This window comes from Martes martes, assembly GCF_963455335.1.
Source record: "Martes martes genome assembly, chromosome: 17".
In the NCBI taxonomy this organism is placed as follows: Eukaryota; Metazoa; Chordata; class Mammalia; order Carnivora; family Mustelidae; genus Martes; species Martes martes.
The window spans coordinates 44,792,669-44,816,434 of record NC_137905.1 but is presented as its reverse complement, the minus strand read 5'-3'; the positions used below and the strand labels follow the sequence as shown (position 1 = coordinate 44,816,434).

Genomic DNA, 23,766 nt, shown 5'->3' with positions numbered 1-23,766 from the left:
TCCAGGGTCTGAGGTCTTCCTGGCTCCCAGGGTCAGCCCTCCATGCACCCCTGATTTGGGGGTGATGAAGAGTAATCATGGATCAGAGGTGGGTATCAGCAGGGAGCAGGACTGGGAGACCTGGGAGAGGCGGTGCTGGGAGGTGGGGGCTGGGGGAACCTTCCCCAGCTCCCACCGCTTCATCCGCAGATCCCACAGCACCTTACAGCACTCTGGTCCCCGTCCCACCCCTCCCCAAAACGAGGTAGGTTAAGAATGGAGCTTCCCCCCGCCCACCACGGAAGGGAGGAGACCGAGGCACAGAGAAGGGGATGGGGACCCAGGCCGCCCCAGCCCCCGGTCCCTCCGCCCTCAGCTCTGGTGGGTCTGACAGTGACGAGAGCTGGGCAGAGTGGGGATGGGAGGGACATCCCCCTTTTCTCTCACCCATCCCAGGGTCTGGTTGGGAGAGCGGAATCTCACAGGTTCCGGATGTAATAAATAGTTAATAATTTAAAGGAAGTGACAGAAGGATCTAGCCCTCTGACCCCCTTGACCTATCCCTTGAACCCCCTACAAGGCCATCCAAGTCTGGGTAATGAAGAAAGGTAAATGCACATTTCCAGATGCTTGGGACCACATGCAGGTCCCAAGCCCGTACAGCATTGAGATTGTCTTGCTCCAAGACCTTGATCCTCTGCTTCAGGCCATCACATCTGAGGTACCCTGAAAGTCCCATTCCACTCAGGGAAAAGAGACTGTGGCATCACAGAGAGCCATGAAACCGGCTTTCAAGCTTCACAAAGCTACCCCCAACTCTGAGATGGAAGTTAACAGGGCAGAACATAAAAAGCTTGGACTAGGGCTGGGGCTTAAGGTTGGGCTTGGGACAGAGTGCAAAGGGAGTAAGTGAGTGTGTGTGTGTGTGTGTGTGTCTGTGTGCGTGCTCTGTGTGTCCACTCTGTGCACAGTGCAGCCAGCAGAGTGTGGTGGGAATTCCAGCCACCCCCATCTTGACTGTGTGTCTTTGCTTAGCAAACAGTTTGCACCATCATCTATGACAATGCTGGGTCCTAGAGATGGACGTGGAGTTCTGGGATGCTCCTGGAATCCAGAAACATGCGCTCAAGATGATGGGGTTTGTTTTTGTTTTTTGTTTTTTACCCTAGTAAAGGAGTAGTTCTGTGAGATGCTGGGGGCTTGGGATGGGGCCCTTAAAGTTCAAATTCGGAGGTCTGGGACCTTGGGGTTTCTGGGGCTTATGGACAGCAGGATTCAAGGGCAGCAGGTATCAGGGAGTATCAGGCTAAAGAGGTCTGAGTCCACAGAAATCTGGGATCTGAAGGTGCTACGGTCCTGAAGCACCTCAGTTGTCTCTGGTGTGGACGGAACAAGGTCTTGAGTTAGGGACAATCTCAATGTTGTGTAGGCTTAAGCCCTGAATTTGGGGGACCAATGGCACCTTGGGGTCTTGGGACCAGTGCTCCCAAAGCACCTCGGGGTAATTCAGGAGCTGGGGGCGAAGGGGTGAGAGGCCTGGGTTGCCATGAACATCCCATCATCTGGGAGATGAACTTCCAGCCTTGAGGGGATTGGGGATCTATGGGTACAAAGCAGCCAAAGATTCCAGGCCATTCTGGGGCTTGAAATCCAAGTCTAAGAGGTTTTGAAAGAGGGTTATCTGAGGACTTGAGACCAGTGCCTTGGGCCCTAAGGGGTTGGGGGCCTTCAGTACTACATCTGGGAGAATTAGGCACCTCAGAGTCCTATATATGAGACCCAAAGCTCTGGGAACACTGGCTTGGGATGAGTGGGTCTACAGAGGTCTTTGATCCTTGGTTCCCAGAGCATCCTGGAGTCTGACATCTAGATCTTGGTGGGGAAAACATGGGGAGGCTCTGAGATGAGTCTTGCAAGTCATTTTGGGCAGAGAACACATGTCTGGGCGCACCTATGGACTCAGGGCATCTTGAGAGGGTTTTTGGTGCCCCTGGGGTCCTAGGGGGCTAAAAGGCTATCTTGGATATGGGTGCCCCAAGTTTTAGGTGAGCATTCAGGGACCATTTGGGGTGCATCTGGATTCTATGGTCTCAAGATCCGGGAGTTAATTGTATGCAGGCAGGGTCAGGTATCGACAGGTCCTGACTCACTGTACTCTGAGGGCTCATGTGTCAGGCATCATGGGGTCTGGGTTGGTTATTTCAACAGGGAGTCGGGGCTCAGGGCCCTGCGTCTCTTGGGGATGCATGTGCTCCCCAGCCTGCCCCAGGTGAAGGGTTTGGGGATGCCTGGAGTCTCCCCAGTCTAGGTCAGGGAGGGGGTTGGTGGCAGGATGGGGGTGTCAGAACTCAGGGTGCCTGGGACCTCTTGGACAGACATCCCAATGAAGCTGGGTCTGGGGTCTCTCAGTCCTAGGTTTGGGGTCCAGGTTCCAGGTCTGGGGTCTCTCAATCCAAACTCAAGCTCCAAGTTCCGGGTGTGCCTAGGTTTGGGTTTGGGGGTCCGAACGGAGTCCAGGGTCCTGGACCCTCAGTTTGGGGTCCTTGGTGCAGCTACCGGACCCAACAGGCCGTCCTCACCGCGCCGCCTCCTCGTGGCGACCCCCACAGCCTGCGCAGCCGCATCGCGCTGCGACCCAGTGGCAGGCTCGCAGGGGCGCATAGCAGCAGAGGCAGGGCACGGCCAGGGAGAGCGCGGCCAGCGCCGCCCAGCGCGCCGCGGGACGCGGGTGGCCTGGCTCGCAGGCGCACGGGTCCGAGAAGTCACCCTCCGCGTCCGACAGGCAGTGGTAGAGCAAGCTCTCGGCGCACCACAGGCAACTGAGCCGGCGCACCAGCAGGCGACCCGGGTCCGGGGCTTCCGCGCAGCGACCGCCGCGCCCATCCGCCCGGCGGCGGAAGAGCGCCCGGCAATGCACGCAGCGCGCCGCCTCCTCCGCCTCGGGGGAAGCCTTGGCAGGCGCAGGGTCAGGGCCGGGGCCCGGGGGTGGGCGAGCGGGGGGCACTGGGGGCGCAGCCTCGGCGAGAGGGGCGGGTAGTGCGGCAGGGGGCCCCAGGGCTGTGCCCCTCAACGCGCCGGTCTTGGCGAAGCGCACGACACAGGTGGACAGGGCGAGGGGCGCAGGCGGCCCGGCGCGCCGGTAATCCTCATAGCCACGGCCACCCCAGCCCAGGCCCCCTGCCCCAGTCAGGGGCTCTGAGGGCTCTGGAATCCCCGTGAACGGTAGGAGCGGAGGGTAGCTCTGTGGGGTGAAGGGATAGAACAGGTTAGCAGGGTCTGTGATCCCTCACGCTCCACCACAATCCATCCCAGTCTCAGAAGACTTGAGAATCCAAAGACCCAGCCTTCAGGCCTCGTTCATCTTAGGAAGCTGCCCTGGGATCCTGAGTGTCTGGGTCTGGCATTCAGACTTCCAAGCCTCCAGCCCAATCTTCTCAAATCCAAGAACAGACCAAAGAATCCAGGCACCAAGCCCACACCTTAAGGACCCAGTGATCCAGGCTCTCAGCCCTGTCCTCTCTCAAGACCCAGGAAGTCCCAGCATCCAGACCCCCCCTACTTCCAGATCCGGGAGCTTGGGACCCCAGCCATGTCCTTCAGGACACAGGAATCCAGTCCCCAGGGAGCTTAGCCCCCTTGGAGTCCATGCCCCACCTAATGAATTAACCAATCTAAAGAACTCCTTCCACAAGTATGAAAAACTCCCTAATATACTCGAAGAATTGTCTAAGTCGTCCCCTAAGCCCCTCTGATTCAGAACTCAGAACTTTCCAAAATCTCCAAGAGCGCAGGACACACGGGGAAAGCCCACACAGACGCTCCAAGGAACCTAAGTTCCCAGGTACCCTCTCCACCATCACTGCCACGAACTCAAACCAACCATCCCTGAGGATCTGTCTGCAGTCTCTTGTCCTTCTGGGGTCTCAGCGCCCACCTACCTCTGGACCCCAGCACCCTTCCCCACTTCCTCCCCACCCCCACAAGCCCCAGACTTCCAGTGGAGGCGGGAGGTCGCACCTGAGCGGAGGAGCGGCGGCGCTGGGGGGACGTAGCTGGCCCGAAGCCAGAAGCTGACTCCACCGTGATGATAGTGGCCGCCGCGGCGGTGGGAGGCGTCTCCTGGCGGCTGTGACTGGAGGAGGACTCGCTGTCCACATGGGACTGGGGGAGAGTGGCGGCCTCAGAGCCGGACCCCCGGCACAGCTGATGCCCTCACATAGACCCCCTCCCATGGCAAGCGAGAGCTCTGCGGCCTGACAGGCCTCCGTGCAAGCCCCGGCTCTGCCACTGACTGGTTGTGTGACCTCCGGCAAGTGAGCTCATCTCTTTGAGCCTCAGTTTCCTTCTCTGTAAAATGGGGATCATAATAGTGTCTATTCATAAGGATGTGGTTAGGACCCACTGTACAGGGCATAACACATGCCTAAACAACAGGAAGAGCTGGAAATGGTCACTGTTCTCAAAGACCCCTTCATCTTTATCTGCTCAGCTCGCTCGCTGACCTACGGAACAACCAACTATCTTTCCCCTTCTCAGAACCCCTCTCCCTTGGCCAGTCGGCCACGTTCCTGACTCATTCCCATCCCCACACCTTGACTGGGGCCCCACCACCCAACAGGAAGGTGTTCCTTCCCAGCCAAACCACCTGTCCTTTACAAAGGGAAACGTCACTTCTCAGACCCTCAGTTTCTATAGCTTGGGTGGGGGTCATCATTCTGCCTTCATCCGTCTATCTTCAGTAAACATTCATTGAGCACCTACGGCATGCCAGGCTCACACAAGGCCATTGCAAGGATGTAAGATGGAGCATGAGAAGTCCAGCATCTTTCTTGAGTAAGCACCAAATACATGGGCCCTGTCCATGGGATTTCTGTGGCCCCACCCATCTCTCCCTCCACCCTGCGATTCCCGCTTTTCTGCCCAGGGAACCAGTTTTGTTCTTCTAAGTCTCAGCAACTCCCACTGTTCCCAGCAAATGCCAAATCACATCTGACATTATGTGCATTTATTCATTCAATAAATGTACTCAACACATATTTACTGAACACGTACTGTATACCAGGCACTGTTTTAGGTCTCGGACATGCATCAAGAAAGCAACAAAAGATCCTTTGCCCTCCTGGAGCTGGCATTCTAGCAATAAACTAACAGATAAGAAACTGTCTATACTGGGGCACTGGGGTGGCTCAGTGGATTAAGCGGTTAAGTGTCTGCCTTCAGTTCAGGTCATGGTCCCCGGGTCCTGGGATTGAGCCTCTAGTTGGGCTCCCTGCTGTGCGAGGAGCTTGCTTCTCCCTTTCTCCGCTGCCCCCCTCATGTTCTCTCTTGCTATCTCTCTCTCAAATGAATAAAGTCTTAAAAAAAAAGAAAGAAAGAAAGAAAGAAAGAAAGAAAGAAAGAAAGAAAGAAAGCTGTCTATAGGAAGGAAATAAGGAAAATATCTTAGAAGATGGGAAAAAATTAGAACAGGATAGGGAGCATTGGGACATCACAGTTTTGAACAGCTTACTCAGGAAGAGCCTCACTAAGAAGGCAATATGTGTATAAAACCCTGAAGGAAGTAAGGGAATGAGGCATGTGGAAATTTGGGGAAGAGTATTCCAAGACAGAAGTAACAGCCAGTGCAAAGGCCCTGAGACAGGAACATGCCTGCCATGTTGGAGTAACAGTGAGGAGGCTAGTGTGGCTGGAGCACAGTGAGCAAAAGGGAGAACAGGGGGTCTAAATGGCATGGGATCTTATATGCTTTGTCCTTTACCCTGAGTGAGATGCACCCCTGGAAGGGTTCTGAGTGGAGGGATGGCCACGATCTGTCTTAGATGTCAATAGGGTCCCTCTGGCTGCATGTGAGGAATTTCTAGACAGTAGGAAATAGGAGGGGGGCAGTTAACAATAAGAGGCTGGTGAGATGCTCTGGTTGGCAGATGAGGTTGGACAGTACCAGGCTGGAGGCAGATTCTAGTCATTTTGAAGGCAAAGCCAATATTTGACAAGAGATTAGATGAAGAGCATAAAAAAGGACAAAAGTCAAGGATGACTTCAAGGTTGGTACCCTGAGTAACTAGGAGGATGAACTTGTCATTAATTTGTTCACTATAAAAGATATGGCTTATCTTTTTTTTTTTTTTAATTTTCTGCCTTTCCACACTAGAATAGAAGCTCCATGAGGAAAGGGACTTTGTTTTGTTCACTGATGTATCCCCAGTGCCTAAAACACTACTTATTTACAGGTGCTCAATAAATACTCTTGAATGAATATGTGACCCACAACAGAATAGGAAAGCTAGGATAACAGGCATTACGTTGATATTAATAGTTTGGGCCCAAATTTGTGTCCCCAGCATGTGGCATGCTGCCTGATACACAAGAGATGCTCAAGAATGTTTGGAGAATAGAAATAATCCCCTGCCCTCCCAGCAGAGTGGTGTCCTGGACTCACCGTCAGAGGGCAGGGGGTCTCTGCGGTGTCCTGGGAAGGGGAAGAGGAAGAGGAGGAGGAAGAGGGGGTAAGCGAGCCTAGGGCAGGAAGAGAGGCAGATAGTGAGTTCCCTGGGTCCCAGCTTCTCCCACCATCCCGCCACATCCTCCAGCACCCACCACCTGCACCACTCACCTCGACCCAGCGCAGCCAGCGCGGCCAGCAGACTCTTCTGGAACTCATCAGCCTCCGCGGGACTCTGGAATGTCAGTCCAAACTTGCAGTCACCCAGGCTCCAGTGATGGAAGATGGGGTTCACTTTGTTGTAAACCAAGCCTGGCCTCAGGGTACACTCCAAGGTGGTCTGAGGGGTGGTAAGAGGAGGTCAGGTCAGCAGCCCCCTTCCAGCCATGCCTGTGACTTCCTCTCACCCCTCTGCCTAGCTGCATACTTCAGCATCCCACAAACTTCATTTGTCAATCCTAGGTGTACCCCTGAACCCTGATCAACAACCCAACACCACTTCCCAATTTTATTGAGCACACCTCTGATATCCCAATATTCCCCTAAGCCCCTTGAACCCTATATTTTCCTCATACCGCCTTCTGATAACCCAATGTCCCTCCTTCTGATCAATAATACTCCCCAAACTTTACTGAACAGCTCAGAATATTACCATTAATCTCCTTCTGATGCCCCAACAATCTCCCAAAATGCTACCTCAAAATTCTTATCCCATAGCTTTCCCCATGGACGCTGGTCAACACCCTAGGTGTTTCCTCACATCCTTGCCCAACATCACCATATCCCTTCACACCAGTTCAAATCCCCCTACATTGTTCCTTCTGACCCCTGCTCTGAAATGCAAGCCGTCCTGCAAGCCTTTTCAAATAATCCAAGTCTTTCTACCACACCCCCAGCTGAAACGTCAACACTGTCCTTCCAAATCATGCCAGGCAGCCCAAAATATTCCTGCTGAACCCACATATAGGATTGTAAACCCTATCTGACCCATCCAGATGGTCCCCCACCAAATGCCTCCATATACTTAGAGCAGACAGGGGCCAGTGGTGTAGGGCCTCCTGGTAAGGACCTCTGAGCAAGACGGAGCCACCGGAGGGCTCTGAGCAGAGGGAAGGACATGTTCTGAGTCAGGTGTTAGCAGGGCCCCTGCAGAACAGACTGAGGTTGGGGGATGGAGCAGGAGCAGGGCAAGACCAGGGAGGAGGCTGCCCTGACGGCCCTTTTGGACAACGGCAGTGGACAGGCCCTGCTTGATACCCCCAGATATTCTCAGAACGCCCAATTGTTCTCCATCAGACAGATATTCAGTTCCAAACTACATCCCACACCCCGGCTTGATTCTGGGCTGGGAGATGACCTGACCTCATCTCTGCACTCCCAGCCCCATCCCCTTACTTCCCCCACACCCCCACCCTACCCCCACGCCCCAGGGTGGCTCACTTTCTGGTCCCGAAGGCGCTCCCCGTGGATGACGTAGTGCCCCTGGCGGGCCCCCCCCTCGGGCCTGGCCCCTCGGACCCGACAAACGCTCACCTGGCTGAGGCCCCCGCCCCCCACAGGCAGCCAGCCCCCACTGGAGTCATCTCGGGCCATCACCACGGCTCGGACCTGAACCATGTACCTGGAGGGGGTGGGGAGATGAGTACAACACAGTCAGTGGGCTGCAGTGCCGTTCTCCCATTCAGCGTTCCCCCAACCCTCATCCCCCCTCTTCATCCCTCATATCTGGATCCACTGCACTCGCAGGCAATGATTCTCACTTTCTCTGACATGCCTGCCTTCTCCTCCCCATGCCCACCTTCTTCCAGCATGGCTTCTTTCTTCCTCATGCCATCTCTTTTCTCCTATGCTCATCTTCTCCACATCTACCTGTCCTCTCCATACCCACCTTCGTCTGTTTCCCCATCGTTCCCATCCTGACCCCCATAGCCTCGGTTTTCCACTTCCCTTCCCCCTCCAGCTCTTCCCCTATCAACCCAGTCTCCTTCTCATCCCTCAGCACATTCCCACAGCCCCACCCATCGTTCCCCCTCACAGCTGGGTGCCTGCGCATATGTATTTTCTTAGAGCCCATCAACTCAGCTCCAGATCCCCCCTACACTGTCTCCACACTCTGCCGCCCAGGCCACTGGCTGGGTGAGAAACCCAGGCTCTCTTCCCCCCCACCCCTTCCCGGATTTATGAATGAGACCGGATGCAAAGCTCACTGAGTCACCCAGCAACGGGAGATGGGCAGGGAGAAGCGAGAGAACCAGAAATGGCCAGAGAGAGGCCGAAAGAGAGATGGAGGCAGAAGAAGCCAGGAACGGGCGACCGAGACACAACCAGAGTGCATTTCATTCACAAAAATCAAGCCTGCTCCCTCAGGTCCCAGCCGAAGGAAGGCAAGGGGGAGAGATTGAGGGGAGGTGGAGAATTGATCCCTCCTCCTCCCCCTCCCCGCCCCAGCATCCTTCAGAACCTTCTTACCCCGCCCCCCAGCTCAGGGGACGTAGCCCTCCGCCCAGTAATCGGGATCAGCGTCCAGCCCCTCACTACCACATAGCGCAGGGACCCTGGCGTCTCAACCTTAGGGACCCAGGCAACCAGCTCTAGCCCCTTCCCCCACCTGCAGGCTGTCGGTTTTCCCCGGCCCTTTGGGAGGGGAAGGGGCGGTCGCAGCGCCCCCAGCCCCCTTTTCTCAATGGGATGGGATTTTGTGAATGAGCAGTCACGTGATGCTGCTTCCTTTGTCCGCCCGCCTCCCCCGACAACAGGTGAAGCAGAGAAAGAGGGCAGGGGTCCCCCAGGGCCTAGCTGGAATGGGACGCCGGGATTTCTGAATGGCCTGTGCTCTCCATACATCTGTTTCCCTGGGGGAGTGGTCCCCAGAGTTCCTCAATGGTGGGGGTCCAGTTCGGAATTTTATGAATGGGGCATCCTCGCAGAAGTCCAGGCCCCCAAATGGAGACTGGTACCCCAAATGGCTGCCGCGCAGTTTGGGGGCCCCCACCCCCTTGTCCCTCCAGCCGCGGTCCGGGGGGCGCCCCGGTGGGCAGGAGGCGCAGCGTGGTCCAGGCCGCCCCCTCACCAGGACAGGCAGTCTGTCAGCCCCCGCCCCCTCGCCCCCCTTGGCACCTGCCTGGGAGGCTCCGGCCGGGCTCCGAGCGGCGGCGACTTGGCCTCCTCTTCCTCCTCCTGTTCGCTCCGGCTCCCTCGCTGGCTCCAGCGGCGCTAGAGACGGGCACCGGGAGCCGGGGCGACGGGGGAGGGAGGGGGAACCTGGAAGATGGGTGAGGGGGAGGGGGCGGCTTGGGGGAGGGGTAAACGCGAGGCGGGCGTACTTGCCCGCTGGGTCCTAGAGCCCGTCACTGGCTACAGAGAACAGCCCCCCAGCCCCCATTTTCTCCGGATCCAGAAAAGATCCCCCACTTTCCCACCTATTCGCGCCATCGATCCCTGAGGATGTGGGGAAAGGTCCGGGACATGGCCGGGTCTCAGGGTTCTAAAAAGGTGAGGGTCTTTGCTTTGGGTTCTAAATGGGAGGAGCTGAGTACCTGGTAGAGTTCGAAAAGGGGTGGGGCGAGATGGGAGCATTCGCAAGGGGGCGGGGTCGGAGGGCCTTGGGAAGGAGAGTCGGTGAGGACGCCGAGGGCGCGTACAAGCGCTTGCGTCATGGAAGGTGCGGCTCCGCGGTGGATGGGCCTTCTAGGCAGCCCCAAGGAAAGAGAGGGTCTTGGGAAGAGATGTTGTGGGGTCCTGAAGGGTGGAGTTTAGAGGTAAATTGTCTTATGGGCGGGGCGCACGAGAGCGCTGAAAGGGAGGAGCTCCGTAGGAGTGTCCGTAATGGGCGGAGCTTCGAGGGAGGGACTAACGACGGGGGCGGAGCATTTTAAAGAGGCGGGGCTAAGGATTACACTCGAAAGGGGTGGGGCCTAGGACTGCAAGGTCTGGGGGCGGGGAAGAAGACATCGGAATGAATATTTCAAAGGGAGAGCCAGGTTCGTAATGGGCGGGCCTGTAGCTGTCTCACAGGAGGGCGGGGCCTCGAGCCCGGGGGCGGGGCCTAGATCTCGGGGTCCGCCCTCGCTGGCTCGCCCACTTGCGATCGCACGCTTCACTCCCGTTCTTTTCGGTTATTTTCTGCTACGGCCGTTCCCCGCCCTGCCCTGGGCCCAGGGGGCCGCGGTCTGAACTTTGGTCGGCTGGAGGAGTCGGTGAGTGGGAACCTCTGGGCGAAGGCGGGGCCAGGGCGGAGTTGGAGAAAGGGGTGGGGCCTGAGTGTTGAAGCCTGCTGGTAGACCAGGAGCAGGAAAAGTTTAGGAGTGAGGTCCGAAAATTTGCCGCTGCCTGCGAAGAGGGCGAGACTCAAATGATCGACTCAGAGAGAGGGATCGGAGGGTTAGAGGTGAGGACTAGGGGGTTAGCTAGACAAGAATACTGCGGAGGAGTGGCCTGACCTGGGGCCAGTGATGAGGGCCGATACCGACAATCAGGGGCGGGACCAGAGAGCAGGGGCGGGGCCTGGGCCTCCGAGCCAAGTTAGAAGACTGGGAGAGAAGTTTGAACTCCTTGCAGGCCTTACAGGCTACAATCATCATGCGTGATGTGGCCTGAGTGACGGACAGGAAAGCGGGCAAGACCTGCAGCTTGGAGCCTAGAGACCGGGGATATATAGTCAAAGTGTAGGGATGTGACCTGAGGGACAAGCCGGGTTGGGGAGACAGGGACAGAACCTTAGTACACTAAGAGAATGGAGCCTAAGTGTCTGAACAGCAACTGAATGGGGTCATGAGGAAGAAGGCATGAGAGTAGCTGAATGGGTCAACGGGGAAGAACGACTGAGCTTCGAGAGTCAGGGAACAGGAATGCGGCTAGCGACTGGTGCCTGAGTGGATCTTGGAACATAGGGGCCGGTCTGGGGTGGACGGGTAGGACCAGACACAGCCAGCCTTTGGAGTCCCCACAGTTTTAGCAGACTGACAGGCGGAAGTTTTTCTGACCACAGTCCCCGACCTCCGTCAGAAATGGGGAACGTGCAGTCGGAGCCGTCCGCGGGCGGGGGCTCCCGAAAAGAACAGGCCTCGGACCGCTCCTCTGAGTCCCGCCGGACATCGCTGGTGGAGCCCGAGGTGACCCCCTCCTCCCCGGCGATGCGTCTGGCTCGCGGGCTGGGCGTCTGGTTCCCTGGCAGCTCCGCGCCCCCGGGAATCCTGCTACCCCCGGAGCCCCAGGCCTCACCCTCGCCCCTGACCTTACAACTGCCCTCGCCAGTGACGCCCCTTTCAGAGGAGGCGGCTGCGGCCGCGGTCTCTACACCACCCCCGCCCCCCGTGGGGACCCTGCTGCCCGCGCCATCTAAGTGGCGAAAACCCACGGGCACTCCAGTGCCCCGGATCCGCGGTCTGCTGGAGGCGAGCCATCGCGGCCAGGGCGATCCTCCGAGCCTCCGTCCGCTGCCTCCGCCGCCCCGGCAACTAACTGGAGAGGACCCCAAGTCTGTCCCGAGGGCCCCATCCCCTACTCCACTGCCCTTGGAGACGCGGAAGCTGCCACCACCGCCACCTTCCGACCGGCAGCCCCCGGACCACAGAATCATTCCTGCTCTGGCCACACCCGCCACGCCCCCCACAGAAAGTCAGGTCGGGTTCGGCAGCGAGGGCCAGACGGCCGTTGGAGCTCGCAGTGGGGCGCCTCCCCAAGCGGGCGAGGGAGAAATGGTCCGGCCTGCGGTCTCTGAATCCGGCCTCAGTTTGCTGTGTAAAGTCACCTTCAAGTCGGGGCCCACTCTGGCCCCTGCGGCAGCCTCGAGTTCCTTAGCGCCCAAAGCCTCGCTCGGGAGTAGCGGAGGCGGAGGGCTCTTCGCTGCCGCTTCGGGTTCCATCTCTTACGCTGAGGTCCTGAAGCAAGGGCCCCTGGCTCCTGGGGTCGCTCGACCCTCAGGAGAGGTCCCTCGAGGGACTCAGGAAGCAGAAGGCGGTGATGGAGACGGCGAGGGGTGTTCTGGACCCCCCTCGGCGCCTGTATCCCACGCCAGGACCCTTCCGCCGCCACCCTATACCACCTTTCCAGGCTCGAAGCCCAAATTTGACTGGGTGAGCCCTCCTGATGGCCCTGAACGCCACTTCCGTTTCAACGGAGCCGGCGGTGGTGTCGGGGTGCCCCGACGGCGCGCGGCCGCGCTCTCAGGGCCCTGGGGGTCCCCACCGCCTCCCCCGGGGCAGATGCACCCAACCCCCGGGCCCCGGAGGCCTGCACCGGCCCTGCTGGCGCCGCCTATGTTCATCTTCCCGGCGCCCACCAATGGTGAGCCTGTGAGCACCCGGCCGGGAGGCCCACAGGAGGTGCCGCCACCACCGCCGCCCACTCCACCACCCACGCCGCCTCCCGCACCGCCGCCGACACCGCAGCCGCCGGTGCTCCTGACAACGCCGCTGCCCGTGACCCGCCCTCCCACTCCACGCCCAGGCCACCTGGAGTTGGCTTTGGCTCCCGCCCCGGCTCCCACTCTGCCCCTCGCCTTGGCTGCTGACCAGGCCCCCACCCCGACCCCTACCCCGGCCCCGGCCCGGACCCCCGCCCCAGTCCCGGGCCCGGCCCCGGCCCCGGCTCCTGCTCCAGCGCCGACGCCAGCCCCGGCAGCGGCCCCGGCCCCGGTTCCAGCCCCGGCTCTGGCTCCGGCATCAGCCCTGGCTCCAGCTCCAGCTCCAGCTCCAGCTCCAGCTCCAGCTCCAGCTCCCGCTCCCGCTCCCGCTTCCGCCCCCGCCCCATCCCCAGCTCCAGCTCCCACCATGGAGCCAACGCTACCTGCGCCTGCACCCATCAAGACCCGCACGCGAAGGAGCAAGGGTGCCCGCGCAGCCCGAGGCGCGACCCGTGAGGATGGCGCCCCGGGAGAGGGTCCTCGCCAACCTACTGCAGCTTCCGTGACTGACAGTGGCGGTGGAAGGCGTGGTGGCGGCGGGACCCCTCCAGCAGGGATGGCTAACATGGCCACCACACGCCACTGGCCGCCCTTCCAGGTGCTTAACTCCTGTCCCTGCAAGTGTTACTGCCGCCACCAGCCCCGTCATCGCCGTCTACCACGCAACGTGTCTGCCTGGTGAGGGAAGGTCATCAGGTAGTAGGGAGGGAAGGGTATACCCCTTGAAGTCCTGAACCCAACCTTCCCGGATAGAGTCCCATTCAGCCCCCTGGAGTCCAGACGCCAGCTGACCCCTGACCCTTCCCTTGGCTGTATCTCAAACCCAGCTGAGCTCCAATCCTTCAGCACCAAGAGAAAACTTGACACCATACTGACCCCTGACCAGGGACAGGGTATGCCTTGGTCCAGCCTCTTGGTACACAGATCTCCAAGCTGACTCTTGGCGCTGTGATCTTCTGGAGCCGTCAGGGAGAGAAGCTGGTGCCAGCTGGACTGACACCATACATAGCCTAACCCTGTCCCTGAGGGTACCAAGAAGGACCATGTCGCAAGCTTTTTAGGGATAGGAGCAGAGGAGATGAATGCATACCTCCAAAGAAGTCCCTGACCTAGCCCCTCACACTCCTGACCCCTCCAGCCTTTAGGAACTTCTCCTGACTCTGGGTTCCAAGGCTTTCGCAGCTAGAGGGCACAGATGTCCCATCCCCACACTGCGGAGGATATACCGGAGCCCTCAGCACCAGAAAGATAGCGTATCTTTGTTACACCCTCCCCCTACACACACACGTGCACACACAAACACACATACACACACTGAATCTCGGAATCTGGTCACCAGGGTTCATCTGACCTTGGCTCCCAAAGATTCTGAATCACCGAGAGACCCTCTGCTCTGGACCCCTTGGGGGTTCAGTAGGGATGGGCCAGGCAGGGGGGAGGGGAGTATAGGACACAGACACTATCACCAATCCTTAGCCCCCTTTCCTAAATTTAAGTGGATACAACCCTGCCCTAGACTGCCTTTGTGATACATGGCCCCTCATACAGATGGGGCAAATGAAACCTAGGAGGGGCAAGGGCTCCGCAACACGGCCAGGCCCTGCTGATTCTAGCCTCCCCCTAGGCTGAGCACGCCCACCAACCACCTGAGCGAGCCACCCTGGGTTGCCACCATCAAGCTGGCTGGATCCCTGGTGGCCGGGCTGGAGCACTACGACTTGCAGGCCACCCATTCCAACTGAGTGCAGTCTGCTCAGTGCCCTCTGCTTCCCCATCCTTGACAATAAAATAACCATCCAGATGTCTAGCTACCTGTCAGTCACTTCCTCAGGGTTGAAGGGATGGGGTGGGCTAGGGCGGAGGCCGCCATGAAAGCACATCTTAGAGACAGTTAAGGAGACTGGACCCAGACAGCAGTCATGGAGGTCCAGGCAACCAGCACCTGGACTGATGGGCCCGGCAGGTCAGACAGTCTCGTTACCCTTAATACCATCAGCCCCATTTCTGAGCCAATCTGAGGCCAAGCTGAGATGTTCGGCACAAATCCCCTTGGAAAGCAGGGGTGATCACTCCCTTATACAGGTGTGGAAACAGACTCTAAAAGACTTTGTTGAAAGTCATCCCACAAATGGCTCAGCCAGATTTGGAAGCTGCCTTAAACACCTTCTCGAAAACGTCATGGCAGGAAACACAGGCTGGGGGTGGTATCGGGGGTCCTAAGTTATAGCACCGGCTCAGGAAGGCTGGGAACCAGGGCAGGCTTGCCAGCACCCACACCTATCGTTCCACAGAGGTCTCAAACTGGTAGCCCACAGACGGGTTCCATTTCACATGTCATTGAACAAACTGGTTTAATTGCAAACGTTATTAAAACTGTGATGCATCACCCCTTTCGCTGAAAAACTCGTGCCTTGGCCAGGCAGTCCCGTGGGTCCACAGCCGGCTGCAACAATCCCTCTACCTGGAACCTGGGCTCTCCTGCCACCGGGGCCCCGTCATGGCTGCCATCGGAGAGCTTCAGCAACGGCCGCCAGGCAGAGGCTGACCAGAGGGTTATCTCCGACCCCAGAGGGCCCCCAAACTTCTAAGTTCTTCCAAGATAAGGAACTTGTCTCCCCACCATTCCACCCGGGGAGACAAGGGCCTACAAGAGAGAAGGTCAATCCACCTTTATTGGAGGAAGCCCTGCCCTGCCACTGCTTTAAATGCCGCAGGCCGCACCGCACCCCGGCGCCAGGGTCGGGGGGCCTCAGACGATCATTTCCAGCTGCCGGGCATACTCGATGACCTGTTTGGCCAGTTCCGTGGAGGGGATGGTGGTATCTTCTGGCTTCTGCTGCTGGCTGGCAAAGCTGTAGTAGTTGTTGAGGCCCAGAACCCACCCTCGCTGCAGGAAGGGAAGGATGACAGATGGGTGGGGTGATCACACAGGCTCCCTCCCCACCCCACAAAGCCAGCACTTGCCCACCTGGGCCCTGGCTCACGTTCCTTGCCAACCCTACTCTACCCACACAACTCTAGACAAATAACTTCACCTTTCTGTGCCTCAGCTGCTCCACGTTTGAAGCAAGGACTCTAATCACACAGCTCCCTGGGTCTGCTATGAGGATTCCGTGAACCAATACCTCTAAAGCGCCGAGAAGTGTTTGGCCCAAAGTAAAGGATCACTAAGTATCAGCTGTCACCACAGCTGAAGTTCAGTTTCACTTCTTCTAGTCTGGTCTTGACCCTCCTCAGTTACCCTCCTCCCCCTGCCCTAGCACCTCCAAGGGCACTACTGCTGCATAAACACCTCAGGCCAAATGAGGCAAGGTCTTGCAGAGAAAAGCTGCATCCTCTAAGGAATTCTGTTAAGGACAATAGCTCAACAGGCCCTGGGCATCAGCGTCCACCTCCACCTCCTGCCAGGTGCTATGCTAAGCTCATCCCAGATGTTAAATTCCAGCCCCCACTCTACGGATCAGGAAACTGAAGCTCAGAGAAGTTCAGCAACCTGCCTGAGGTCACACAGCTGGATTTAAACATGTGCAGTCTTGCTCTAGAGTCCCTCCAGGACCCCCACCCTACTGTGAGTGCACCCCTGGCCCCACGCCTCCTTGCCCTGTGCCCCAGGCACCTTCTTGGCGTAGTCTGTCATCTTTTTGGGTGTGTTGAAGAAGAGGATCCGGGTGGCCTCAGTGAAAAGGATCTTCTCATAGGCCTTCTCAATGCACCCAGCAATCTCGTCCCTGAGGAAAGACAAGGTTCTCGTTACTGAGCACAGACAACACTCCAGGCCTTGTCCTCCCAGGGCTGACACATGTGAGCTCTGAACTTTCAGTTCAGCACTGATGGCTGGAACATGCTTCCTGCCCTGTTTCATCCAGGCTTGGAAAGGGGCAGGAGCGTGACCAGAGGTGCAAAGCCAGGGCCACAGCAGGGTCCAGATCTCTGAGACTACTGGGCTTGAACTCTGAATCCCACTCCCAGTCATCAGGACTTCAGGCTGTCTGAAACCCAGGCTGGGACTCACATGAGGGGATCTCTTTACTGAATCACACCCTCCCCATATACGCAAGGGTGCTTGCTGTACCCCATTTCTAGATCTAATCCTGAGAGGGTTCCTTGCCACCCCTGTTAAGAAGCATCAAGATCAACACTAAAGTAAAGAAACAGCAAAGATCAAGTCACTGAAAACAAAGGCGTGAGCTCTGGGGACAAGTTAGTAACACAGAGGGTGCATCCCTTTCTGATGTATTTTATCTCTTAGACCAAGAGGCAGGTATGCAGACACTCACTGTATACTACTCCTTGTTCATTTTGGAGAACCAAATTTTTTTTTTAAGATTTTATTTATTTATTTGACAGAGAAAGAGAGATTACAAGTAGGCAATCAGAGAGAGAGGGGGAAGCAGACTCCCCGCTGAGCAGACAGTCCAACGCAGGGTTCAATCCCAGGACCCTGAGATCATGACCTGAACTGAAGGCAGAGGCTTAACCCACTGAGCCACCCAGGCACCCCTTGGAGAACCAAATATTTATTTAAAAATAACCTGAACTTGGGGCGCCTGGGTGGCTTAGTCATTAAGTGTCTGCCTTCGGCTCAGGTCAAGATCCCAGAATCCTCAGATCGAGCCCCACATCAGGCTCCCTGCTTGGTGAGAAGCCTGCTTCTCCCTCTCCCAATCCCGCTGCTTATGTTCCCTCTCTTGCTGTGTCTCTGTCAAACAAATAAATAAAATATTTTTTAAAAAATAAAAAATAAAAATAACCTAAACTCATAAGCTAGCCCTCCTCACTCCCACCACATCTCTGGGCTTGGTTCTGCCATCCAAGAAATGGAAACCCATCTCAGTCTGGCACTTTGCATCCATGAACCCACTCTGCCACTACCTGGACCCTTTTATTCCTCAAGGGATGTGTCAGTGTCATGCCCACCTGCCCATGTCACGTCACTTGTGCACAGAGCAACCCCTGAGCGGGACTTAATGGCCCCATTCTAAGGAAGAGGAAACTGAGGGTTCCACAGTTTAAGAGACCTGAGGTGAGGTCACATGCCTCATGGACTGGAGCACTTCTTTTTTTTTTTTTTTTAAAGATTTTGTTTATTTATTTGTCAGAGAGAGAGAGCACAAGCAGGCAAAGTGGCAGGCAGAGGCAGAGAGAGAAGCAGGCTCCCCACTGAGCAAGGAGCCCGATGCGGGACTCGATCCCAGGACTCTGGGATCATGACCTGAGCTGAAGGCAGCGGCTTAACCAACTGAGCTACCCAGGCATCCCTGGAGCACTTCTAAGACAGGCAGCTTGGGTCTTGCCTGCTAAGCGCTCTCTGGGTGCCAAGCCCAAGCCTGGATCATATGGGCACGCAGGTAAACAGCTCCCAGTGAAATGAGGGCTGTTTTCCACAATCTTGTGACAAGTTCCAGTTCACAGAGAAGGAGAAGTGATGTGCCCAACCTCTCCAGATCACAAGTGGCCAGAATGGGCTTCAACTCAGGGCTGTCTGACTCCAGAGTCCAAACTCTCTGAACCCCCCAGGACCCTGCCCCACCCCACACACCTGATAGTGTCAAGCAGGATGTCAATGAAGAAGGTATAGCTCTCAGCAGGGATGTTGCCTTTGGCCAGGAACACCTTGTTATAGCTGCCCTCCATCAGGTACTGTAGAGGCCAGGGGTGGAGAGGAAAAGAGGATAAGGAAGAGGTAGCATAGGGGCCTGCCAGCTGAGACCTCACCACATTCCCAGTGCCTCCATAATCCCCTCTGCTAGAACACTCTTAGAGTACAGTCATGATTCCCCAAGCAGACTGAGCACCTCCACTCCCAGGAAGCACTCCCTGGTTTGTGTACACACACACACACACAAACACGCATGCACATTATTTCTCCTAACTGCCCTGTGCTGATAGCTAATTCTCTTACCTATTCTCCAATCACAGGAGAGAGAGCTGGACCCACCCCAGAGCTCATCCCTCCAGTCCTTTGCCTACGTTGTGCGCCCAGCCACAACTGCTCCCTCCCAGCTTCCCACCATAGCAAACTCCTCCCATGAGACCTCACTTCTAGGAACTACTTCCTAAGCTTAGGTACTAAAGCTCTTCCCTGACCATGCTCACCTTGTTCTAGAAATACCTTCCTCTTGGCTTACTCTCAGCTACACCAGGCATGTTTCTGCCTCAGCACCTTAGGCTGTTCCCTCTACTCGGTTCACTTCCCCCCGCAGATGTCCACGTGGCTGGGTTCATCACCCCTTTCAAATCTTTCTCAAATCTCACCTTTTCAGAAGGTCTTCCCTGACCACCCTACAAAAAAATTCACCCCTGCCCCAACTCTCCACCCTCCTTACTTTGTTCTTCTCCATAGCACTTAACATCTGACAGAACACATAGATTACTTAATCTTTTTGTTTACTGTCTCCTTCCTCATCTGAATGTCATGCCCACCAGATCCCAGATTTTAATGTTCTGTTTGTAGAACAGTCTGAAAACCAATCAATGTCATGGCACGTGGCTGGGGCTCAACAGCTGTTGAAAAAATGAGCAAATGAGTCCCCAAGTTAAAGACAGGTGACCCCAGCTCACTCCTCCAGGAAATCTTCCCTAATGTTTGCACCTGCACCACCCCCTCCAGATCCTCCCTCCACGCCCATTCCCCAGCCTCACCTGCTCGAGGGACACAGGATGCTTGATGTATACATTGGTCTGGATGTCCTTGGCAGGCAGCCGCTCCAACTCTGTGTGGAACTCAGCCACCCGGTTCTGGGACAGCAGGAAGAGGAGATTGAGGCCCAAGAGCTGATGCATATAGGCTGACTCGGGGAGCTGCTCCCTGTGGACCAGGATGGGACAACCAATGTAAGGAGGGCTTCAGTACCTATGAGCCCCCGACTCCAGCCTCCAGAGCCCCTGATGGACCTGTGGTGTCTCCTTGCACAAGTATGCAGTCTTGGGTTTTCAAATGAAACTGAGGTCCAGAGAGGCATGAAGAAGTCACAAATCATATGGGCCTAAGAAACTGACCTCACTTCAGTAAAGTGACTCAGACTTAGTTTCCTCAACTGTAAAAAGAGAATTACCGCAGCATCCATCTCTTAGAAGATGGGTCAAGTGAATAAGGGTTAAGTGAATCAAATGATTTAAACCAGGTACAGTGATCGGAACAGTACTTGACTCAAATAAATATTGTGCGGTAGCTGTGATTAGGATATTAGGAGTTATCAACCTCACTTTAAGGGGGAAACTGAGGTATGAGGAGGTGAAGTCATTTGCCCAAGACCACATAATCAGGAAGCGGCAAAATCAGTTTCAAACTCAGGTCTGTCTGACTTCTAATGCCAAATTCTTAATTATTAATCCACTCAAGCACCACTGAGTTAAAAAACATTAAGTTTTCTATTCAACACATATTCAGTGAATCCCTGCTCTGGGCCCAGCCTCGTGCTAGGCAGTACTGGAATGCAGCAGTGACTAAGACCCCTCTGACTTTAGCAGTTCAGTGGGGGAGACCGGCTGAGATAGGGGAGGCAGAGTCAGAGGGATCATGGCTCAGACAGCACTGGAGGCTGCTGGAAAGTTTGGTCTGGAGCCTGAGAGCTATGGAGAGCCATGACAGGTTCCAATCAGGGTATCAATATTGGTCAAATTTTAGCGCCACGAAGATTCTACTGACTGTCATGGGGGATGAATCGAAGGGGGCAAAGCTGGAGCCAGGGCAGGTGAAAGGCAGCTACAGTGGGGAGTAGAAATGTAGTGTAGGAACGTGGAGAGGGGAAGAGACTGGAGGCTAACAGAGACTGGATGGTACAATCTCAGGATAAGGACCTCCAGGAAACTCAAACTCCCGACCCTGCACGCTCTGGGGACAGAGTTAGGCAAACAGGGAGTTTCCAGTTGAAGGGAGATGACCTGAGTCGCTGGAGAACCAGTGATTTAAAAACAAACAAACAAACAAAAAAACAAAAAGCTACCATATAACCCCTTGCCCCCACCCAATCAGGGGCAGGACCCATCCTCACTTGTAATCGAAGTAGTAGCATTTGAGCTGGGCCATGTAGCGCTCGAAGGAGGGGATGTCCTTGCGCAGGATGCTCCACTGGGCCCCGATCTCCAGGATGTCACCTGTGGGTGACAGGGCAGGTTCTCAAGAGGTGCCTGAGTCCCTCTCCTGACTACCACTCCTGCCATTCCTCCCATCACCCCCAGCCCATCACCCCCCACCAGCCCCAATAACACTCACGGGCCAGAATGAGCTGCTGTTTGGTCAGTTTGGTCCCTGTAGTTGGCAAGAAGTTGAGCTCCAGCAGAACCAGCTGACAAGGACAGCAGGAAAGGAAGGAAAGAAAGAAGATGGGACCTCAAGTACAGGTTTATTTACTTTTGCAAAGCCTCAGTCTGCCCACCTAGGAAACAGAACTAATCATCATCCCTGACTCAAAGCTGTTGTGAGTTTTAAAGGAGTCAGTCCTCAGAAAGCACTCAGAACAGGGCCTGGGTACACTGAGTCCCCACTGAGGATGACCTCAGGTTACAATTATAAATAGACTCACTGGGAAAACAGGAAATACCCTCCGTCCCTGACTCAATGGAATCAAGGGGGTGGGAAGACGCTAGCACCTTCAGTTTTTGGCAGACCTTTTCCACAATTTATTGGGCTGAGCCCAGCTACACCTCCCATTACCCCCAGATCTACATCCGGGAGGGAAGGGAGGTAACATCCCCCCCTCACCCAGCCCACACATCATTTAACAGACACGCCCCATTCAGAGACTGAGTTCAGCCCACAATACTTGTACTCCTTCCCAAACAACGTTCGGTCTGAAGCACCCTGACCACCATTCTAGTCCTCTCCTACAACAATATTTTTTCTAGATTCAGTCCTATTCTCAAACCTCGGCTGCCCACCCTCTCCCACACCCCACCATGCGTCCTTAAGTCCCAGATACTCTCAGACCCTGACTTGGACTCGTCTAACCACGCAACCCTTCATCTCTGCCTCCTTTCATCACTCTGTCCCGTCCTCATTCCCCACTTGCTCTCGTCAAGAACCCACCATCAGAAAAACTCCAATACGCCCATCCTGCCGCTCCAGCCAGCTAGGTCTCCAAACACCAAAACTTTAAAACCCCCCACTTAGTTATGCCTGAACATTTTCATCACTGGCTCCCCCCCACGCCCCGCCATTGTGCAGCCGTCTTTGATCCGTTCCAAATCTCTTCTTCACCTCTCTAAGTCCGCACTTTGGCAGTTCCGAATCCTTCACCTTGCTGGATCCCCCCAAACCGCCCTGGTTTCGCCCGCGGCCGGCAACTCAGCGAGGTCTAGACCCCTCAGAGAGGCCCTCGCCGAACCCTACCTTGAGACGGCCCAGCTCTTCACCGCACTTGCTAAGATTGGGGCTTTTACGGTTCCACTCGCCCTTAAGTTGCTCGTACATGCCGGCCGCGACCTGAAGGACTGCACCCGAGGCCGCCGCAGAGCCAGAGCTCGAGGCGCCTGGCGCCCCGTTCACCGCCGTAGCCGCCATCTTCCGTGATGCGGCAAACCTCCGGCCCGATTTACGGCAGCGTCGCCTACAGACGCTCGCCCGGCGGAAGTGGGGCCGAGAGGTGGAGCCCAACATCGGGGGCGGGGCTACGGCTGCCGTCCTCCGCCCGCCGCGGTTCGTATTCAGTCGCTCTCGGGGAGGTGCCCTTGGAGTCCGGCCCTTAATGAACATGTCAGTCAGTGCTCCGCCTCTGCTGTCATTCAAGATGGTGACCGGAAGTCCTCTCCTGCCCTAACTGAAAATGGCAACAGTCGCAACGCCTCGCCGCCTCCCGTTACCGATATGGCTGCCATGGCTTCAGTCTAGGCGTTCGCGACGCTACGTTTCTGTCTTCGAGAGTCCACCTTCTCAGAAGCTTCTTTAAGCCAAGAGGGGGCGGTAGTGGAGCTGTGTCATTATTTCCATTTTATAAACAGGCTTTGAAAGGCTCGGTAACTTTCCCAGAGACTAACCGTCGAGATTTGAACCGAGGTCTCCGTGGAGTCTCTCGGTGCATCCTTCTACATTTTCTCTAAGCTTATAAAAATATGCACAAACTGTACAAAAATCACCCAGTATTATGCCTTAAACACCACATATACGCGGAGGATTCCCATTTTTTTAAATCCCTACTCCCGTTTCCTCTGCATATATCACACCCGCCTATTCAACATGTCCCCTTTTCTCAAACCCAACTCTCTGTCTTCTTTAGAATGTCAGCTCCACAAAAGCAGGGATATCTACCTGCTTTATTTCTGCATTCTCAGCATGTGGTACACAGTCAATGAGTATTTGTTGAATGAGTGAATGAATGGGTATGTAAAATTGCCTGTCTTTTAAAACGTTTTTTTAGCGGCTCCTGGGTGGCTTAGTGGGTTAAAGCCTCTGCCTTCAGCTCAGGTCATGATCTCGGGGTCCTGGGATCCTGGGATCGAGCCCCGCATTGGGCTCTCTGCTTGTCAGGGAGCCTGCTTCCCCTTCTCTCTCTGTCTGCTTCTCTGCCTACTTGTGCTCTCTGTCTGTCAAATAAATAAATAAAATTCTTAAAAAAAAAAAAACACCACTTTTTAAAAAGTTTTTATTTCAATTGCAGTTAGCTGTGTTATTTTTAAGAGTTTTTAAACAAAAACTGAGTCGTGCTACACCTATTTTCTAAAAAAGCAACGTGCTTCTTTTTCCTGCCAGTCTGATAAGGGACAAGCACTAGTTTTTAGTTGTTTTCGTTTGCATTAGCATATTAATGAAGTTGAGCATCCTTGTGTTTATTGAACATTTGGATTTCCTCTTTGAAATTTTCTGTGTGGTCATTGCATTTTCTTATACCTTTTTAAAAAAGATTTTATTCATTTATTTGAGATAGAGTAAGAGAGACAGCAAGAGAGAGCACAAGCAGGGGGCAGGGGCAAAGGGAGAGGGAGAACCAGACTCCCCATGGGCTCC

General features: G+C 55.7%; 3 protein-coding genes across 12 annotated transcripts; 1 reads left to right on the top strand and 2 right to left on the bottom strand.

Moving 5' to 3' along the window:
- Positions 1 to 2,554: 2,554 nt before the first annotated feature.
- SPRED3 (sprouty related EVH1 domain containing 3) lies at positions 2,555 to 9,404 on the bottom strand (the record flags this gene model as incomplete). Of its 5 annotated transcripts, none has more annotated exons than XM_080829522.1 (6): positions 2,555 to 3,220; positions 3,997 to 4,140; positions 6,419 to 6,495; positions 6,593 to 6,761; positions 7,862 to 8,042; positions 9,214 to 9,404. In XM_080829522.1, the coding sequence occupies 5 exons, from the start codon at positions 8,036 to 8,038 to the stop codon at positions 2,555 to 2,557; spliced, it is 1,233 nt and encodes a 410-aa protein (XP_080685648.1). The 5 variants fall into 5 exon arrangements, with proteins under 5 accessions (XP_080685648.1, XP_080685649.1, XP_080685645.1 ...); XM_080829523.1 differs by lacking the exon at positions 9,214 to 9,404 and adding an exon at positions 8,220 to 8,260; XM_080829519.1 differs by lacking the exon at positions 9,214 to 9,404 and adding an exon at positions 8,192 to 8,250.
- A 2,023-nt stretch (positions 9,405 to 11,427) lies between these two features.
- GGN (gametogenetin) lies at positions 11,428 to 14,566 on the top strand (the record flags this gene model as incomplete). Of its 6 annotated transcripts, none has more annotated exons than XM_080829414.1 (3): positions 11,428 to 12,874; positions 13,043 to 13,502; positions 14,449 to 14,566. In XM_080829414.1, the coding sequence occupies 3 exons, from the start codon at positions 11,428 to 11,430 to the stop codon at positions 14,564 to 14,566; spliced, it is 2,025 nt and encodes a 674-aa protein (XP_080685540.1). The 6 variants fall into 6 exon arrangements, with proteins under 6 accessions (XP_080685540.1, XP_080685539.1, XP_080685543.1 ...); XM_080829413.1 differs by having other exon boundaries at positions 11,428 to 12,937; positions 13,100 to 13,502; XM_080829417.1 differs by having other exon boundaries at positions 11,428 to 12,984; positions 13,198 to 13,502.
- Positions 14,567 to 15,478: 912 nt separating this feature from the next.
- Positions 15,479 to 22,551, bottom strand: PSMD8 (proteasome 26S subunit, non-ATPase 8). Its single transcript, XM_080827985.1, has 7 exons — positions 22,156 to 22,551; positions 21,040 to 21,112; positions 20,819 to 20,921; positions 19,467 to 19,632; positions 18,364 to 18,464; positions 16,441 to 16,552; positions 15,479 to 15,711 (listed from the first exon to the last, which is right to left on the bottom strand). Exons 1-7 carry the CDS (start codon positions 22,516 to 22,518, stop codon positions 15,574 to 15,576), a joined length of 1,056 nt encoding a protein of 351 aa, XP_080684111.1. The 5' UTR covers positions 22,519 to 22,551; the 3' UTR covers positions 15,479 to 15,573.
- Between the last annotated feature and the right edge of the window lie 1,215 nt (positions 22,552 to 23,766).

What these genes read in the sequence shown, in the direction of transcription:
- PSMD8 (XM_080827985.1), bottom strand. Translation starts at nt 22,518, where the DNA reads ATGTTCATTAAGGGCCGGACTCCAAGGGCACCTCCCCGAGAGCGACTG. An exon ending in ATCCTGTGTCCCTCGAGCAG is followed by an intron (nt 18,465 to 19,466) that starts GTGAGGCTGGGG and finishes TGGCCTCTACAG; the next exon opens with TACCTGATGGAGGGCAGCTA. An exon ending in ATCCTGCTTGACACTATCAG is followed by an intron (nt 16,553 to 18,363) that starts GTGTGTGGGGTG and finishes GTCTTTCCTCAG; the next exon opens with GGACGAGATTGCTGGGTGCA.